The 20,209-nt window shown below is 36.7% G+C and overlaps 1 protein-coding gene across 11 annotated transcripts in view; it reads left to right on the forward strand.

Annotated features, from left to right (window-relative positions):
* The window catches only part of PTPRC (protein tyrosine phosphatase receptor type C), a 74,067-nt gene extending 60,490 nt beyond the window's left edge, over window positions 1-13,577 (forward strand). For all 11 annotated transcript variants that reach the window (XM_061378959.1, XM_061378952.1, XM_061378954.1 and 8 more), the window contains 17 exons: window positions 313-344; window positions 1,354-1,469; window positions 2,000-2,090; window positions 2,187-2,263; window positions 2,538-2,574; window positions 2,987-3,084; window positions 4,083-4,208; window positions 5,288-5,445; window positions 5,934-6,069; window positions 6,806-6,955; window positions 7,430-7,520; window positions 7,882-8,015; window positions 8,995-9,129; window positions 9,458-9,580; window positions 10,002-10,180; window positions 10,819-10,954; window positions 12,275-13,577. In XM_061378959.1, the coding sequence (XP_061234943.1) occupies window positions 313-344; window positions 1,354-1,469; window positions 2,000-2,090; window positions 2,187-2,263; window positions 2,538-2,574; window positions 2,987-3,084; window positions 4,083-4,208; window positions 5,288-5,445; window positions 5,934-6,069; window positions 6,806-6,955; window positions 7,430-7,520; window positions 7,882-8,015; window positions 8,995-9,129; window positions 9,458-9,580; window positions 10,002-10,180; window positions 10,819-10,954; window positions 12,275-12,544 (2,089 nt within the window). In that variant the 3' untranslated portion in view covers window positions 12,545-13,577. The remainder of the gene's footprint in view (window positions 1-312; window positions 345-1,353; window positions 1,470-1,999; window positions 2,091-2,186; window positions 2,264-2,537; window positions 2,575-2,986; window positions 3,085-4,082; window positions 4,209-5,287; window positions 5,446-5,933; window positions 6,070-6,805; window positions 6,956-7,429; window positions 7,521-7,881; window positions 8,016-8,994; window positions 9,130-9,457; window positions 9,581-10,001; window positions 10,181-10,818; window positions 10,955-12,274) is intronic.
* Window positions 13,578-20,209: the final 6,632 nt, after the last annotated feature.

Raw genomic sequence — 20,209 nt, forward strand, 5'->3', positions numbered from 1 at the left:
TGTCACATATTTAGCAAAAGAAACAAAGATGGTCTGAGCAGTTACTCCAGTGAAGAAATTAAAGACACACTTGCTGTAGGTGATACGGACAAAATTATGCAAGTGGTTAAGCTGTTTGATGTAGTCCCCTTGTTTCTCCCCCTCCTATGTGTAGGGCCTGCAAGTCCCAGTTGTAGTACTCTTGTTTCACAGACTGTAATGCAGTCTGCAGATTATAAACAGTCTTGGTGTTCACATACAAACCTGCTTTTATTTAACTTATGTATATGTGTTACTAGTCAGAGCTTTTACAGATACTTGTGCTTTTTACAGCAGTTCTTCTGAAGGTGTGAACCTTGTTACAGGTGAGTATCTTTACACATTTAGCAAGTGGAAATAAAATTAGTCATGTCTTGCTGCCACCTTTGGATTGCTTAAATTCGAGGTTGTATACATAGATTACAGATATCAACATAATAACAGCTCAACTGGAGGAAAAATAGCTCAAGAAAACTTTCCTGTGCACCCTTTTCAAAGCAAGAATTTAAACATACACCAATTGTTTTTTACTGTAAAATTCTGAAGGATTTGAAGGATTTCAAATCTCAAAGACTGAAACCAAACATTATGTGTAATATTTTCCAAAGTTTTCAAAGCTTCTGAAGAAAGGCAGAATCAGTCAATATCAGAAAGCTTCAAGAAAAAAATGGTTTATGACATTCAAGCCCACAGAAATTAACTACATTAAATGGGAATTAATACTGTGTTGATATTCAAATCCACTTGCTTGAACACACAGTTGTTAAAAATAATTAAATCTTTTCAATATAAATGAAAAATGTATTAATGTCTACTTAGGGATGTTAGAAGTTGTTCAATCATTGCTTTATCATTAAAGATGATACTGCATGTTATTGCAACTCAGAGAATAGGTTGGAGAAAATTTGAAGAAACAGGCAATACATGTTGTTACATTTGTTGGTTGTTTGCACAGTAATGGATTTTACCGCTGATGATAAGTGATCAGAATTAAAGTAGAAGGCAATGATATGCAACTGTTGTGGGTGTTGGAGCTGTTGCTGTGACCTGAATATGGCAATTGCCACTTTGTACATAAAGCCCTGTTAATGAAGTGTCCCTGTAGGTGACCTCCTCACTTGTTTGCAGTCAGGCATCAGAACTGAACAAGTTCAGTTGCTCCCAGGGACTGTTTGCTCACAGCTGGCTCAGCACCATTTTTTTGAAAAGTGAATGTGCTTGATTAAAATAAAGAGGTTTTCCCTTTTGTTAATTTATCTGACAATTCAAGTATCATGTTTATGGAGATGTAATTTACAAAGTCAGTAATGATAAATGTTCTACATATCTACTCAGTTAAAGATGATGATAGGCAACTTCTGAACATAGAGCCAATACCTTCAGAGCAGCTGCTGGACACATACAAGAGGAAGATTGCTGATGAAGGAAGACTTTTCTTAGATGAATTTCAGGTTTGTTATTGGCTCAAAAAATACCACAGATTCGTAGCCAACTGGTTGGAAGACTTCTTTTCAATAGCATGTTTGAAGTATTTGCACTGCTTATAAATAAATCTAGAAAATTGAGTTAATTGTTAAGATCAAATAGGCTTCAGTTAATTTTGTTACCAAGCTCTCCTCATTATAAGGTGATTTTTTTCCTGAAGGTGTTTTTCAGGAAAAGTATAAAATATACAGTTTGAATACTTCTAATTCTAAAGTACTGTTTACTAGACTTTTTTAAATGCTTTCTCTTACTGCATAGCCATACATAAATTAATATACAGGGGATATAAATAATATATAATTCTGGAAATATATATTATTTATATTAAGGGTAAGAAATTTGTTTGATTTAGATATATGAAACATATGAAGTAGTAATGCATGAAACAGAATGTTATGTTCAAGACTCAGTAGTAGTAAATTTCTTCCATTTGACTGCAAGTAGAAGCAAATTTAAATATATGTGTACCCAAGAAAAGAAACATTGTATTTTACAGAGTATTCCTAGAGTTTTCACTAAATTTTCAATAAAGGAGGCCAAGAAAAGCCATAATCAGAACAAAAACCGTTATATTGATATCCTTCCATGTGAGTATTTGCTACAGTTTCTGTATGTTTTATAAATATTTATGTTCTCAGTGCTTTGAGATAATTTTTTAAATTGTTTTTAAATGATTTAAACAGATGATCATAACCGTGTTGAGCTCTCAGAAATCCCAGGGGACCCAGGATCAGACTATATCAATGCAAGTTATATTGATGTGAGTGATTTCTGATTAAAAAGTCTTAGGCACTACTGAAGAACTTCTGTAGCCTGTGTGTTTCATGCAAGCGGGTTGGAACTAGATGATCTTAAGGTCCTTTCCAACACTGACTATTCTATGATTCTATGATTTCTGTTTGATTTCTTTCCCTCTCTGTAATGTATTGAGTATCATTGCACTGTTTTATATTGAATTTATTTTTAAATTTGCAAATCTTTTAAATTGTTTTTACTTCCTTTCTAAGAGTTGATAACATTGTACTTTGTTACAGGGTTTTAAAGAACCAAGAAAATACATTGCTGCACAAGGTATTTTTTAACCTTAAAAGAATATGCTTTATTCACCATTTTTTGCTAGAGAGCAGTAAAAAAAATTAGTAATTTTATAGAAAAATTGAAAATCTGAAATTCTGAAATTTAATATGAAAAAGTTTGCCAATGAGTTTTTGCTTAGGCAATTTTATGCAGATTGTAGACTTCTCATGATGTATAATTTTACACCATAAGTTTTCAGACTTCTCAGCTATGCAGTAAAGATCTATATGAGACTTCTAAAATGTTGTAGCCTAACGGCAACAGTCATAATGAAATCAAGCATGTGGCTGTTATTTGTGTGACCTCTGGTTAGCTTTTCAGACTGAATGACTATGCATGTCAAGAAGTCAAGTGTTTTTTCACGTAGCTGTGCTCTGAAAAACTCCCTTTTAATACCTCCCACTAGGCCCTAAGGATGAAACCACAGATGATTTCTGGAGAATGATCTGGGAACAGAAGGCAACAATTATTGTCATGGTGACTCGCTGTGAGGAAGGAAAGAGGGTGAGAAATATCCATCCATCCATCCATCCATCCATCCTTCCATCCATCCATCCATCCATCCATCCCTCCATCCATCCATCTTTTGTCTGAAAACTGAATGGGTTGCTGTCCTGTGGTGAATTACATTTTCTTCATAGTACATTATTTTCATTCTTTGCTGTTCTCTCATTGTGGCAGAACTTATTTTGGAGAGCATGCCAAAATATTGTGCTGTCTTGTGGAATTACCAGTCTTATCAGAAAATGTCACTTTAGTCCCAGCTTTGATTAGCAGAGGGTGAGCTTCCAACTTACAACTAATAAATCCAGAAAAGGGCTCAAGATAGAACTATAGCTCCTCATAGACCTGTCATAAAAGGTATTGTTTTTATTTTTCTCCTGTCAACTATCTTCTGATATCCTGGCAATGCCCTCAGTAAATTCTAGACAGAATATATATTTTTGTTTAATCTGTTGTCTTTGCTCTTCCTTTATCTGAAAGGTTGGGTGTTTCTGGCTTGTTTTTGTTCCTTATTCTATGTACAGCAGGAAGAAGGGCAACTGCTGTTTTAACTGCTTTAAGAGATTAAAATACTGGCAGCATGCACATTTACAGCATCCCCAGGCAGATGTTTTAGGTAGACAGAAGTGACATCCCTCACTGAAGACTCAAAAAGAAGCCATAGAAGTAGCTGCAAACTTTTCTGCAGCCTTCAGGCAACAGCAGCAATGACTGTTCACTTTTTCAAGTAGTGCACATGACTCTTTTACCTATGATATTTTCCAAGTTAAATTCCAGGGGCATAAACTTCAGGCCAGAGACTTACATTTTTGGATATTTGGAAATATTTAACACTGACATCCTAAGCAGTGACAGCCTTTTCAGGGAGAAGAAAATACCTGAGAGAAGTTGGAAAAACTGTGCTGAATTGCCATCTGTTTTAAATTAGACTTTCCTCTAGCTCTCAGCTCTCTGCCATTTTGCTATAGTGCTGGTCAACTAACTTCATCTCTTCATAGAACAAATGTGCCCAGTACTGGCCGTCAATGGAGGGCGGCTCTGCAACATATGGGGACATCATTGTGAAGATCAATGAAAGTAAAACGTGTCCAGACTATGTAATTCAGAAACTACACATCACAAATGTAAGTTGATTCAAAAGTGTAAGACTGGCACGGGAGCATCTATTTGGAGTCTGTAGGTATTGTTGAGAAATCCTTCTAGGAGAAGAGTCAGCTATCAATGGATGATGCTCTGCTGTTTTTTCCTAAGCAACATATAATTCAAGAGGAAACTTCTTAGATGGTGTCATTCCTTAAAGAAATAGGAGTTAGACATATATTTCCAAACTTAAAAATGTATTTTTCTTCCTACTTTGGTATCTATATTTAAGAGGAAGCTGTTAATATGCTGTTAAGCATGGAAAACTTAATACACTGTGATTGCCTTAGATATTTAGCCTGTGCTTTAACATAGAAATTTTACTGGTTTATGTGTATCTCGGAATAACCTTCTGCAAGTAAAATCAATGTGACTCACAGAGCACTGTTATCTACCCTAGTGATAATTATACAGTGGGACAATTACAAATTCAGGTAATCTCAATTGCATTTATAAACATGTTTAAAATTGCCATTTGGCTATGTGTAGAATTGTTAAGGCTGGTTAATTGCTTTGTTTTAGACATCTGAAATCACAATTACTTTTCTGTGTGTAATTTGTAATTTGTGTGTAAAAGTCTGAGATGCAGTTTAATTAATTAATTAATTAATTAATCTATTGTAATCTCATCAGGCTACTTTTAGGAGACATAAGAAAATTACCAACCTGTACCCCTTGAAGTAAACAGGGCTATACACTGGCCAAGTTGTTTATGAATAGAGTGGGAGATATATTCAGAACCATAGGCTAACCTGAGAAAAAAGTATTTTTAGCAACACTTTGAACAAATTGCTTGTTCTTTGTATCCTTGATTCATGGATATTTTAAAATTAAAATTGAATATGAAAAATGTCATAATCTGGAGTCCATTGCGATCATAATATTACAACTCACTTAAATTTCTTTTTCAGCATTTGAAGACCATTGCTCTTATTTTTCTTCTGCTTTGTATATCTGCACTTGATTTTGGCTTTCTGTATATATATACATACATATGCATATACTCTCTATATAATATATATAATTTTATATATATCTAAAACCCACACTTCACTTTGTCTAGGGAAGAGAAAGGACAGCTGGAAGAGATGTCACTCATATTCAGTTCACAAGCTGGCCAGATCATGGAGTTCCTGAGGATCCACATCTCCTTCTCAAACTTCGACGCAGAGTTAATGCTCTCAGCAACTTTTTTAGTGGCCCAATAGTGGTTCATTGCAGGTAGATATGTTACATTTTAAGTGTTGTTAATGTTAAATGAAGTGATGCTGTTCAGAAAAGACCTGGCAAAGGTATTTGGCTGATCCCAGATTTTGTGACTTGATTACTTGAGAGTGAGGCACTCACAGATACATAAAAAGGCCTGTTTTCTGAATGATCTGAAGGATATTCAGATCAATAAAATCTGAGAATACACAGACTTTTGGACTTCTGGAAAACAGGCAGATAAACATTTTGCTTTTCTGGCTACAATCATCATGATTGGCAGTATTTGCCTTACTTTCATTAAAAAATACTTAAAATACAAATTCATCGTTGTTTCTGTTGCCGCTTAATTTACAGGAAGAACTATTTTCAGTTGCTTAATATCCTGTTGTTACACTTTTTGCCTTTCACTCCCTCACTGACTCTTCACCTCTCAAGAGTGGGACTGGGACTTGATCACCCAGATAACTTTCTTGATAACCAGATCTGTTTCTGCCTTGCAGTGCTGGTGTTGGGCGCACCGGGACATATATAGGAATTGATGCCATGCTGGAAGGGCTGGATGCAGAAGGCAGAGTGGATGTTTATGGCTATGTCGTGAAGCTTCGTCGGCAGCGATGCCTTATGGTTCAAGTAGAGGTATCTTGCTAGAATTCCCGTCACTTAGAACTGTTCTCTAGGGCTTCATCAGTATTTCTTAGAGGTGCACTGCTCAATCTTGGGTACAGCTATAGTTCATTTGAAATTGTTCTTAGAAAATATAGCTCTGAAAAATATGGGGAGATAAAAACTTCCAACACATTTTTAGTTTTATAAGCTTCAACATTTTAAGTTTAGGCTTTAAAAAAGGAAAGCAAGAAGATCTTAGATTTGGTAATCCAGCTTTTGCCACAGAGTTCACAAATGCAAAATTGAGCTTGCATAGTTAAACTTACTTTTCAAATTCTAAAAACTGTCTAGGTGGGATGTTCAGCTGAGTTGAGAATATAACAAAAGTTATGGACTTATGTAATGCATGTTTTTAACTTATTTAAGCATTTTGCAGATCTTTTAAATCTCAGTTGCATATTTCTTGAATGTCATTACATTTATTTGCAGAGCACTTTTCATCCAACACACTAAATGTGCTCCAAAATGTCTAATTTGGATTTTTTATAGATCCAAAGTGTCTGATTTTTTTATATTTTTATTTAATGCTTATTTAACATTAATGCTTAATATTATTATCACTAGTACCATCATTGGAATAATAGTTTATCATAATGGTTTTAAAAAGTGGTATGAATTTGTTGGTTTTTTGTTTGTTTTTATCGTGTTTTTTTTTATTTACTGTTTAACAACATCATTTTTAAAACCTTCAAATGGGAAACACCAGTCACAGTACATCCTTATCCATCAAGCACTAGTGGAATACAATCAGTATGGAGAAACAGAGGTCAGCCTATCAGAACTGGATTCCTATCTTAACAATCTGAAAAGAAAAGATCCTCCGAGTGATCCTTCTCTGCTGGAGGCAGAGTTTCAGGTAAGTAATCATTGCATTCTGGTGCCATTGCCTCCCATTTCCATTAGAAAATGCCTTGCACAATAGTCATGAGAGAGAGATACCACACGCTTCATCTATCACTGTTGTGCTGTTTTATCTCTCTGGCACAGAAATTTTCTTTACCTTCATGAAAAGATAAGTAAAGTAAGAAAATTTAATTCCTGCTTTTGATGTTAGTATTTTCAACAACGGTAGTTATCTTTGTCGTATAATATATAACAAAGATATAATACATATGCTTCTCTGTGGAGCATAGAATGATTACTTATATCTATGTGCATGATTTCCTGTACCATTGTACATGGTATGACAGGCATTTTTAAACTATAGTACAGATGTAACCAAAGTTCAAAGAATTAAAATAAGAAGTGACTGGATGTTGGTGTCCAGAGGGGACAACTATCCCAGGAGCCATTTTAATCAAGCATAATGCGGAACATACTTTTTCTTTAGAGATTACCTTCCTATAAGGGGTGGCGGACACAGAACACCGGGAATCGTGAGGAAAATAAAAGCAAAAATAGGAATGCCAACATAATTCCATGTAAGTATTTTTCATAAACTCTCCCTTATTTTCTCTGTTATTTTCTGTAAGAAAACCTACTAAATTTTGAAAACAATTAGGACAGTAAATTACCTTATTGAGATGTATTTGATTATTTAATTTTTCTCAACACTGTAAAATTAGGAATTTCTCATAGTAATTTAAAAAAGAAATTAGGTTTTTAAAATATGCATTACTGGTTGTATATATTTCAAAAAAGGCAGCCTTTGTTCTGAACTCTGTTTTGAAAGATTAGCCTTTTTCTATATATTTCCCCCTGCTGCACATGCAGGGACAGCCCCCCACTAACATTACGCCTTAGCAACAGCGTGGCATGATGGTGACACTTTGTCTCATGCAGATGACTTTAACCGAGTACCAATCAAGCACGAAGATGAATGCAGTAAGGAGGGTGAACATGATTCAGATGATTCCTCAGATGAGGACAGTGACTGTGAGGAATCAAGCAAATACATCAATGCTTCCTTTATAACTGTATGTATTTAGAAGATGTACTATAAGTATTTCACAAACTTTTAGCTAAAAGTATATTGTCGCTTGTGCTCTTACTCTTTTGCCTTCGCATATAGAATAGGATTTACCTGAATGGGAAAGAAGTTCTGACAGTCAATTGGAAAATCCGTTTATAGTTTTAATCATCAAAATCTTCTACATTTTGCTGAAGTAATAAGATGAATCTTCTCACCCTACATGGTCTTAGTCTGTGCAATCTTAAATAGTGAGATTAAACACAGAAAATGTCTTTTTTTTTTTCTTTCCCCACATATGTGTTATGTTTAAAACCACTAACTTTCCAAGTGGCCTTATGATAACAGGTATTTACAGTAGTGCGCACCTGCCTACAAGTTGTTTCATACTGCTCTTTTCCCTATTAGTGAAATATGAGTATAGTTATTCACATATACAAAATTTTACTACTGAAAATTGGGGCCATCAATTTTTTGGTATCATATATACCTCCAAAAGAAGAAGAGAAGTTATTAATCGTGAATGGTGTAACTAATTTTAATGGAATTGCTAGGTAAATTGGGTAAAGCTGAATGCTTTAAAATGCTGCAAAGTTATGATATTCAGAGTAAATATATTTTTTTTACTTTTGGGTAGTTCAGTGTGAACTGGCTGGTGCTCCAACTTTGTGTGGTATAAACTCAATTTCTTAGTGGTTTTAGCCCTTAAAAAATATGCTTTGCAGAAAATGGCAGGGTGAGGTCTCACCCACTGCAGCATGAGTATACCTTGCTGTCAGTCTGGAAGTGATCCTGCTGTTAATGGAGTTGTCATTTGACTCATAGAATTCCTGTAAAACCATTGCCTACCCTGATAGGCATACTTTCCCTATAAAGAAAAGGGTTCAGTAGTTTATTTCATAGGCTGTTATTTAAATTATGAATTCTTTGCTTGATGATCACATTTAAAATTAGTTTAGGAAAAAAATTAAAAACTTCTTTTATAGGGTTACTGGGGTCCGAAATCCATGATTGCAACACAGGGACCACTGCAGGAAACTATCTCTGACTTCTGGCAAATGGTCTTCCAAAGAAAAGTCAAAGTCATTGTTATGCTGACAGAGCTGAAAGAAGGAGATGAGGTGAGGGCATTGTCTTCACAGTGGCACATAAAGGGTCCTCTATAAGCAAAGAAAATACTGCACAACACTCTCTCATTCCTTTCCTCCAATTCATTGTTTCATAGGATGAGGAATTTGCATTTCTGATATTATTTGTTCTATTATTTACCTTCTTAATTTACTTTCTAATGGGTTTTTTTGAGGGGAAGAGTGTATGATGGTATATTTTAAAATACAATGACACTCCTACTACTTTATAGTCAATACCATCTGTAAGTGCATGTGGAGGATGAAATAAAAGGAGTTTTGAATGGTGGTAAGCACTGACTTGTATTTTTACCCATTTTAGGAACTCTGTGCACAATACTGGGGAGAAGAAAAACAATCGTATGATGGCATAGAGGTTCAAATGACAGATGTCAACTGTTGTCCTAGCTATACCATACGTGCATTTGATGTTACACATCTGAAGGTAGAAGTTTCTTTGCAAATTCAAAAAGGAAGTTTCAAATTTCTTTCCCTATTTCAAACTTAGCCTAAAAAAACCCAGAAGGGACAATTCCCACTGCACTTATCTCCTGCTTTAAGAAATGCAATTATTTTTCTTCTTCCAGACCAGCAGACAGTCATGATAAGTGCTATAAATTATCTCAGATTTCCCATTTAATGAATTGCTGAGATGGTGCTAGTGGAATCTCAGAAGTTCAGCTGTCTTTTGCACTATAAGCAAATCTTGAATGTCTACCTACCTTATGCTTATGAGGTAGAACTTGCATCACCATGCAGCTCCTCAGGAATATATTTTTTCTTTTGTAAATCAGCTTCAATAGATGTACTACGTGAATCTTTATTTTAACCTGAACACTGACTACAACTCTACTGATGTTTTTCAGATGAAAGAAACACAGAAGGTGTATCAATATCAGTATCACAAGTGGAGTGGCTTTGATGTTCCAGAAAACCCCAAAGATTTAGTCAGCATGATTCTCAACCTTAAACAAAAAGTTACAGTCAGACCAGTCACTGAGGACAAGAAGAATACCCGCAGTGTCCCACTTGTCGTCCACTGCCGGTGGGTCTGAATTTAGCACTTATTTAACCTAGCTCCGAGTTCTGGATATACATAGCAACCACAGTTTTGGGATGCCTACCTTTTCCCCAAAGCCTTGAATTGCTCAAGCTTGCCCTTTCTGACTGGAGTGATGGAAAGAGAGCACACTTTGGGAAGTGTGGGCTGGAGTAGGTGTTCAGAGCTAGCTGTTTTTCCCTGGTACACATATTTTGAGAATAAATACTAGGTCAGAGTGCTCTTGTAGCATACCACTAATGAGGATCCAGCAGATCTTTTAGATTCATATCTTGTTCCAGTACATAAGCTCACTTTTTTAGGACCACTTCCAGGAATAGCCTTGAATACCATCTAAACCAGAGATTAATCCTGCTAACAACTGTTGCGACTGTAAATCTAAAGCTTCTGATTTCTCTCTTACTCCTTAAGTGGCCACATAAGATCCAGGTGTCCTCTAGAAAAACTGTCTTGTGTATATTCTTAATATTAACAAAATTCTTAATTTTAACAAATTCAGTACAGCAAAATATATTTTGGAAAAGTAATTCATTATGTAGATTTTAAGTAAATCTAACATTTAGTTAGAAGATTTCATGATTTTACATTTAAAATTCATATGTACATTTTACCTCATCTTCTAGTGATGGATCACAGCAGACTGGTGTATTTTGTGCTTTAATGAATCTCTTGGAAAGTGCAGAAACAGAAGAAGTAATAGATGTTTTCCAAGTAGTAAAAGCTCTTCGTCGCACCAGGCTGGGGGTGGTCGCCACCTTTGTAAGTAAATCGTATGAATTGCCAGAAAAAAAAAATGGGATTACTTATCACACTAACATCCTTGTAGCCTTTCTCATTGGGAACACTACTTCTAATGAGAACATTCACAGCCACTCACCACTATTTGGGAACTGGCTGTTAACGATAAGAAGGAAGGAGTCTCTGAGATATCCAGAGCTGCAGTTCTATGGCACTGTGGAAGAAGGGAACATCTTATAAAATTACAAATTGCATAAATTGATGTTTCTGCAATTGCTTCAGGGATGGACGTGCACAGTGTCCCTTAACTCCTGCAGGTAAGGTGCTAGCTCTGTTTCACAGGCTAGCAGCCACCAACTTGTTTTGTTTAGGTCACTCCAGACAAATTTTGTCTCTGTGGCATACACTGTGCATTTACTAACAATCCAGACTTAGGTGTTACAATACGTGTTGTTTACAATTTGGGTACTCTAAAAAACATGGGTTTGGTACTTGTGAACCAAGAAGGTGTTAAGTGACAACTTGTAAGCAGCTACAGAGACTTTGCATACTGCCATGGCTTAACCCCAGCTGGCAAGTAAGCACAACGCATCCGCTCACTCATTCCTCCTGTGTTGAGATGGGGAAGAGAACCAGAAGAGTAAAAGTGAGAAAACTTGTGCGTTGAGATAAAGACGGTTTAATAGTTAATCAAAAGCTACACACACAAGCAAAGTAAAGTAAGGAATTCATTCATCCCTTCCCATTGGCAGGCAGGGGTTCAGCCAACTCCAGGAAAGCAGGGCTCCGTCAAGCATAATGGTTACTTGGGAAAAAAAAATGCCATCACTCTGAAAGTCCACCCCCCTTCCTTCTTCTTCCCCCAGCTTTATATACTGAGCATGACACCATATAGAATGGAAAGGGTATGGAATATCCCTTGGGTCAGTTGGCGACACCTGCCCTGGCTGTCCCCTCTCCCAGCTTCTTGTTCGCCTCCAGCATACTCAGTGGTAGAGTGGTGTGAGAAGCAGAAGAGGCCTTTGACTCTGTGTAAGCACTGCTCAGCAATAAGGAAAATGCTCCTATGTTATCAGCACTGTTTTCATCACAAAACATAGCCCCATACTAGCTGCTCTGATGAAAATTAACTCCACACCAGCCAAAAACAGCATGGCATGAAATCCAAATAAAACATAGAAGCGGTACTGTACACCAAAACCTGTGGAGCTGGCTTCATGTGCAATATTCATATTCAACTCCATGTTACATTTATAAAATTTAAGAAAACAGGGAAAGAATGGGTTTATTCTTGGGCTCTGAGCATTCCATTTGTACTAAATTTTTTTCTTTACATTTCAGGAACATTACCAATTTCTTTATGACACCATTGCCAGCTCCTACCCTGCACAGAATGGACAAATAAAGAACAGCCAACAGGAAGATAAAGTTGAATTTTGCAATGAAGTAGAAGAAACAGATCAGGAAACCGATTTGATCACTATTGATCTTATCCCACCAGCACCAGAGGAAAATCAGGCTTCTGAAGTATGTGATGAATCTAAGGCTGCAGGTAGCACTAAGGGAGCAGAAAACTCTGCAAATGGCCCCTCAGCTCCAGTTGTAACTTAGAAGCTATGAAAAAGAAACCCCAAAACAAAAGCTTTTTCATGTGCAAAAAGATTTAAGCAAAAGAAGAAGTACAAGATTTCTTCTTCTTCTTTCCACTTTTTTTTTTTTAAATGAAAACTGTTATATCAGTTTTTCAAAGGTAAAAATTTAAAGGATTACTTGAAACTTGGTGACAGTGATGACGAACTGTGAAAATTTAAGTTTTGTGTAGATTTGCATTTAATACTTCTTCAGAAACCTTTTCACTGCTTTTATACTTTTTCTTTTCAAAATATGTACAGTGTAATACTATGCTGAGCAGTGGGAAGGAATTTTTTTGACTTCTGTAACAAGGAGAAAAACAATTCAGAACAAGATGAGCATGTTGCAACAACAGGTTTGTCTTCAACAGTATTAGTAAGTAAATTAACCTAATTGGGAAGCACATATTCTAGCATTTCAGGAGTCCTAACCAAGAACTGCTTTCATAATACTCTGTGCAACTTGTGGAACTTTGCCAAATAGTCTGAAGAGCTAATCATTTACAGCATGTGGCACTTCCAAGGAATTCAAGCTGATGGAGAATCTGTAAATCCTCCCATTTCAATGTGGAATAGAAATTTCTTGCATTTTTCTAAATTGCCTCAAGGTGTCCTTGTTGCTCCACATATATTAATCAGAAATTTCAACGTTAGACTCGAAGATTTTGGAGATTGGCACTTGAATCATTGTAATCATTCTGATAGAAAACACCTCATCTTTATTCTTATGGCTTATAATACAGCGTGCTTGCACATGTTTCTTATGCTTACTGTCACTTGAAGGGACTCCCTCCATGGATGCATATGACCTGTTTTCAGAATTGGAAAATACTTGGGTGCTTTTCCTCCAAACCTTGTAGATTTTAATTGGTACAAGATTTTTTTTTTTTGTTGTTAGTTTTTCATTATGAGGTTTTCTATGTTACAGTGGTGATATTTTCACTATTTCTTGCTGGATTTTAGCCTACTGTTTTTAGAACAAATAAAAAAGGTAATAGTTGACAAGGTGGAAATTGTTTTGTTCTATTGTATTCTGCAAACTGATAATTTTCTTCTAGATGCACAAAATCTTGTGCTGTCCCATACATGGATAAAATTTACAAATTTCAATAGGAAAACATAGTTTAATTCTTAAAAAACTCTGTGTGAATCCAGGTAAGTGTGATGTTTCTTTCATTACAGAGGAAGGAAACTTCATTTTTCTTTTGCTTGAAGTCATTAAAGGAACTTTCACTCAGCAGATTAAGTGCTTCTAGTTTATCACTGCATATTCCTAATCTCTCCTTAAAAAACATAATAGAAAATACTTAGAGAGCCATGCAAACATGTGACTGTGACATGCACAGTCACACTTGGTAAAACATTGGCTGAATTTTGCTGCTACTCTAGATCAAAGATTTAATTCACAGCTATCAGCTCAGACAAGTGCTTCCTGTCAGTCTTACTTAAGTGGCAGCAAAGGGCCACAAAGGCAGTAGGATTCTCCTTGGCTGTGAGCTGAACTGCCTTTTCCACTGAAGCTGTATTAGGTGATAAACTAACGAAGTTGGGGGGGTCACCAGCAGAGAAAAAGTTCTTAAACTTAATGTGAAGATAATCTAGAACAACTATAGGCACAAATCTTGTTGCTGTTTTTAGAGGAACATGTCAAAATTGCAGCTTTAGCATACCTTTGAAGATCACACCTTGGATGCAGATTGACCCAGTGGTGCTTACCTGATGACTGAAAAACATTCATGTATTTTTTTACTGTAAAATTTTGCCACTGTAAAGCCTCTGTAGTTCAAAATAAAGAGGTGAATGCAGCTACCTGTTGTAAAATTGTGAAGGCAGAGACTAAGCCACGCTTTTAGGAATAACAGCAGGAGTTTCCCAAATAAAAAAATAGGCCCAAATTCTCATGCTGTGTTAAACCTGAGGGCACTCATATATTTCAGTTCCTTGAAAAATGTTTCTGCAGATTTTTAGGTGCTGCAGCACCCGGGCTGCAAAACTTCGGGAGGATTTTGTTTTGCTGGAATTGTTTCCTAGAATGATTTTAATGTTCTTTTCACTGTTTTTTTTAATTTTATTATGTAATGTGTGCCATATTAACACTTGATTTGTGCATGTGTTTTGAAAGAAAAACCCTGAACTATGTTAAACTTTGTCTCACACTTGTCTTCGTTATTAGCCTAATCAGAGAAACAGAGCCTTACATTAAAATTGCACTTGCATGCTTAGGTAAGCCGCTCCTGGAGTAAAGTTCCTTATAGTCACAATGGGACATACTGAGTTCTTGGCGTTTATTTATTTTCAAATTAAGTAACACTTTGTGCAATTAAATCTCATTAAATCCCAGTGTGACAATTGATGCAGCTAGTCTTAACACAGCTTAGAAGTTCTGAATGTTTGTAGGAACTTTCTATGTTCCCATGTACATACATCCCTATGTGTGTACCAGGGATGGGATTTTTCCTTCTCTTTTGCCATTTGAATTTCAAAAATCCACAAGGTGGTGACACAGAGATTGTAGAGGAAGGTCATTACACTGGATGCTCTGAGGTCACTTGGCTTATTCACTTGCAGGCTTGATGTCTCCCAGGAGCACAGTGAAGCGTATTACAGGTGAGGCGTGAAGCCCAAGCTAACAAGATCTGCTAGGAAACTGCTCTGGCTCTGTTAAGGCAAGAACAAAATTGTGGCAGGTTGGAGACTTGGCATAACCTGAAAGCTGAGAAACAAATATGAAAAGTAAGATGTAGAATGTTTATTTTCTCAAGTAGAGCTAAACTGCACAAAGACTGCTAACTGCTGCTTCCAGTTCAGAGGTAGGTGTTATTCTGAAGTGTTTTATAATCTGAACTCCAGGATAAAAATAACGTAAGAAATCAGCTGGGAGAGGACTTCAGGCAACAAACCAGTGTAATCAAGGGCTTATGTGACCAAAGAGAGTGGATTTCACCCACAATTTGCTGGGTAGAAGCTGGTAGAAAAGTGGCTATGGAAAAGTGACAGAGCTGTGTTAGTGGAGTCCAGTGTGGGAAGATGGGGAGAGGAGGGATCACAGCATTCTGCTTGGTCAGGTAACAGCAGTGGGGAATGAGCTCTGTGTTGGCTTTTGTTTAGATTTTTATGTTTCTTGTGCTTTGTAACAAACAAGGTAAATATATCAAAATATTTTTCAGAGATTGCATATTAGGAATATCAGCAATGTTGCGGTTCTTGAGATAAATGTCACAAAACGGCCAGTGCATTGAGCCATGGTGGTCAGGGGTGCCATTCAAGGAGATGACAAAAGCACCATTTCTTTCCCACACCCCAGGTTCCATTGCTGCATTTGTGCCTGCTCCTTTTCCCACTCTTACATGCAGCCAGTGTCTGTGAACTCACCCCTCTCCACTTCTAAGCTGGAAGATGCCGTGGGAGCTCGCAGCCCCTGGCATCAACGAGTTTCTGCTCCACCTGTCACTGCCCCCATTACAACATCAGCTGCGGGGGGATGTTTGCTGCAGGAGTGGAGCAAACAGTGGGGCTCAAGCTTTGTTTCAAAACAGGAAACTTAAGTTAGATCTCGCATGAGAGGCACAAGCAGAGCTGGGTAGTGATTATTGAAGGTAGGAAGGAGCTGCAAAGGGAAGTATATATGAACATCATTGGCTGTTTGTGTAAGATGGCAAAGGAAGTAAGAAAGAACAGTGAGTAAAGACAGGTGTCTCATTAAGTTGGAAATTCTATCCTTTATTTTGCATTCCTCAGAAAAACTCTCCAGTAGCAAACTTACCTCTTTGACATGGAATGTTGCATTTGTAAAAGCCCATTTTTTTCACATTGTACACTCTCCAGATGGCCTCTAAAAGAGTATCAGAAATTCCCTGAGGGGTTTACACTGCTGTACCGCAGCTATTTTTTCCATACATAAAGCAACTGTTTGCCAAGAACCAGTGTGCTGTGTTTTAGACTAGGGAAAACCGAAACAGAGGAAAAGGAAAGTTTCTGTTACAGCACACCCCTATATGCATCACCTCTACTTCATAAAAAAAAAAAAAAAGAGGTTTTGGAAGAACAAAATCAAATAAGTTTTAAGGTATAGGAACATAGAAATAAAGTTTTATACAAAAGCTTTACAAGTCAATCTCTCTTTTCAATGCAAATTGAAGAAAGATGATGACTACAAAACTACTAAGCAAGTTTAGACTAAAAGACCTCCTTTCTAGGGACAAAAATGATTATTTAGGAAGGATACTTAGTACAGGTTATTGTAAATTATTAGTCTTGTTGTTTTAACAGTGAAAAGCAGGGGTTTATTAAGTAGTTGTGTCCTTAAACTCATGATTGTCAGAATGAGCAATGCAAAATGTTACTGATTTTTTTAAATTAACAGAATATATCCTTATGACTTATTCAGAGGAATAGGCATATAACTGCTTACAGCTGGGCTGTCCCTTGAATCCCACAGCTGCACACTTCTGTGGCTGGCAGTACTAATGTAGTCACGACTGTCTAACATACAGAATGAAAGTAAAAATGAAGTTTACTTTGGACCAATTTTAGCACTCAGCATTCAAATTTTCGGGTTTGGAGTCGAAACTTCATGATAGCCTGGCAGTTAGCAAAGACCCAGCAATACTCGAGAGATTCCTTGTACTGGACCTGCTGTACTTTCACAGCTTACCCGCCAGGCTGTGCTGAAACTCTGCAAATGCATTTGCTCTCCAGAGCACTACAGCAATGTGTTCAGCTCTCTCCATTTCAGTAACGTGGAGCCATTCGAGGTAACGAAGGTAATATTTGTTTATACAGCACTGCAGAGATTGTGTCTGTCCAAGACCAAACACTAGTTCAGAGTGAGAGGGTGAGTTCGCCTGTGTGTCATTCGTAGCCTTATGTGTGAGGTTACATTCCCAGAAACCAATGAGTTGTTCACTTGGCAGCTGCTCAGCTAAAAAAAAAAAAAATTAAAATAAAAGAAAGAGCGATGATGTGGTGGCCTGTGCTAACTTTTTAGTGGGGCAATGCAGCACTGAGACAATATTGGACTGGGGGGCTGACGGCCTTTATATGAATGATTTTCCAAACTGAATTTGCAAAGAAAAGCTGCAGATGAGATACAGGAGGCTGCATGCATGCAGGAAGTTAATCTGTGCTGGCATCAGTGGCTGCTAAAAAATTGTCATCTCCTCATGTTGCAATAGAAGTCAATGTGCATGTTTTTCAACACAGAAAAGTGGTAAAAAAAAGGATAATAGATAATAGAAAGTTACCACTGGAAGGTAGAGTTTCAGCCAAATGTCTACATTTGGTGAATTTTTATTTTGGTGAATATTTTTATTTTATTTTGTGAATTTTTTTTTAAATGTCAATTTCTATTTTTTTTTAAGAAGGAAATAATGAATCATTTTCATCCTATTTTACTAATGTTAATATGTCAAATTGAGACTAACAGTATCTTGTTCTAATTTTAGCACTGTACTTTCTTTTACTCCTGGTCTTTTCTGAAATATTTAAATATATTATTTTTAATATATCATTATGTCATTGAAACCACTTCAAGACAAGAGCAGTTCAGTACCATTAAGTGTTTCCTTTTTCTATATTGCTTTCTTAATATAATTTCTATTCAGCAATAAAATGAAATTCTGACTTCATGTATTGATTTATCATTAATAAAATTCTCATGGAACAGGAATTCAATTTTTTAAATGGCATTAATAAATTATTCCATGAAGAGTTATGTCTCCTCCCCAGAAGAGCAAGGCATTTCCACTATCAAATAATGCCTTGTCCCACTCCAGTCCCAATGGAAAAACTCTTTCTGTGGCCATGCAGGGTAGAAAAGACTCGTAGCTTCCCCTGCTTTGCAGGTAGCCCTACTCAAATCTCCACAGTCCAATTAGTCAAAGTCTCTGACTTTTCCTTTCGTAGCGCTTGCTTCAGTTACTGAGTGACGTCCTGAATCCTGAAAACCTCATACCAGCTTGGTAAGTTAGGATATGTCAGCATGGCATCTCACCAGCTCAGCTGTTGTATCATAGTGCATCATTCCATGGGTTTTATTATTTCTGAAGACTGTTAATATTTTAGATCATATATGTTTAGATGATAGGAAAACCATTGACCCCGATAAAATCAATGCCACAGGCTGAGCATCACCTGAATATATAGACTAAAACTGGAAACTTTATTGCTAAGTAGTATTAGTTTATGGTAGTCTGTGCAGAATTTGGAGTTAAATATATAAAGCTGAGAGAAAAGCAAGTTAGATGAGTCCATTGACTTACAGATTGAATGGTCATACATAGTATCATTCAAGTCCCATTTCTACTTTGTGAGCTACATCTTCATCTTCTGCATCCTAAGTGTATTCCCCTATCATCTGGTCAGCTGAGGTTTTATTTTGAAAGTTCATCACAGACAACATAGAAAAGAAATACCCACAAACCAGATATCTTGTTCTCAACATTTCCATCTTGTAGAAATAGCTTTCTGACAGTGTTTTGTAAGAGTCACAGCTGCAATCTTGCTAATTTTGAACACCTAATTCAGTACTTCTTGAAGTCGTGAACTGTGTACTGCTGCACAGAAATGTACTGACAACCACTACATATCATTTTGTGATTTCTTGTTGCAGGAAAAAGCTGTATAAAGTGCTGTGTTAATTGCTATTGTTTTCTGAGAGACCTGTCTCTCTCTTTTTTGTGTTTAACAAATGAGTTAGGATGCCAGTTACTCCTTTTTTCTCATCTTCACCCAAAGAAGGAGGAAAAGGTTCCTTGTTCCAACAGATGTATGTATCCAGGCATCTTCACAACTCATAATAGGCTACAGTACAAATAGGTACTTAAGTTTTGGTTACAGTCATTTTTTTGTCTTAGCTATTTTGAGTTTTAAAGATCTGGAAGTCTGGGCCACTGTTTTAGTCTAATGCATAAGTAACAGGTGTGATTATGAACTGATGATTTGTGTAAAATGGTGGTCTCAGTCCTGTTTATATGGGAAAAGGCTGATTCAGTGTTAGAGCAATAGCAGCACTCTGCGAATTGAACTGCTTGATGTATATGCAACTAGACAAAATAAATGTAGATTGGTTTCAAGAATATCATGGCCAATTGACTAGGTTTTGTGTACTTGCAAGTGTCTTCTTTGGTGAATGCATTCCATAGCCTTCCTGTAGGCTCCTCTTTGTAGTGAGGAGCTTCACAAAGCCAAAAAGCAGACATGAAGCCAGCAGTGGTGCATGACAGGATGCTTCGAGGAGGAGGCACTGTTGGAGAAGGAGTAGAGCAGCTTGAACTGAAATGGCCCCACACTCGTATGCTCGTTTTATAAAGAAATGCTCAGAAGTCATTGAACAAATGCTATTCAACAGCCGTTTCAATCTCTTCTCTCTTTCCTCCTACAAAGTGTCAGGATGGAGCAGGTGGGTATGTTTTCCCTTATACTTGTGGAATTTTCTCTTGCTTTCATTGCTTTCTGCATTGCATATATTTTTAAATTGCATCTAACACTCTATTACTTCACTTCAAGCTTTTGCTTGTAGCTAAAAATATAAATAAATCAAGAGTTTGTTTAGCTTAATTCCTGGTGCTGCAATTTTTTTCATCCAACTGTCATTATGAATTAGTCATTTCTTTGCTCAAAACCATCAAGTGCAACAGCATCCAAG

This window comes from Neopsephotus bourkii, unplaced genomic scaffold, assembly GCF_033783945.1.
Source record: "Neopsephotus bourkii isolate Nb327-2 ecotype Australia unplaced genomic scaffold, CSIRO-AGI_Nbou_v1 NB_1768, whole genome shotgun sequence".
Taxonomy (NCBI): Eukaryota; Metazoa; Chordata; class Aves; order Psittaciformes; family Psittacidae; genus Neopsephotus; species Neopsephotus bourkii.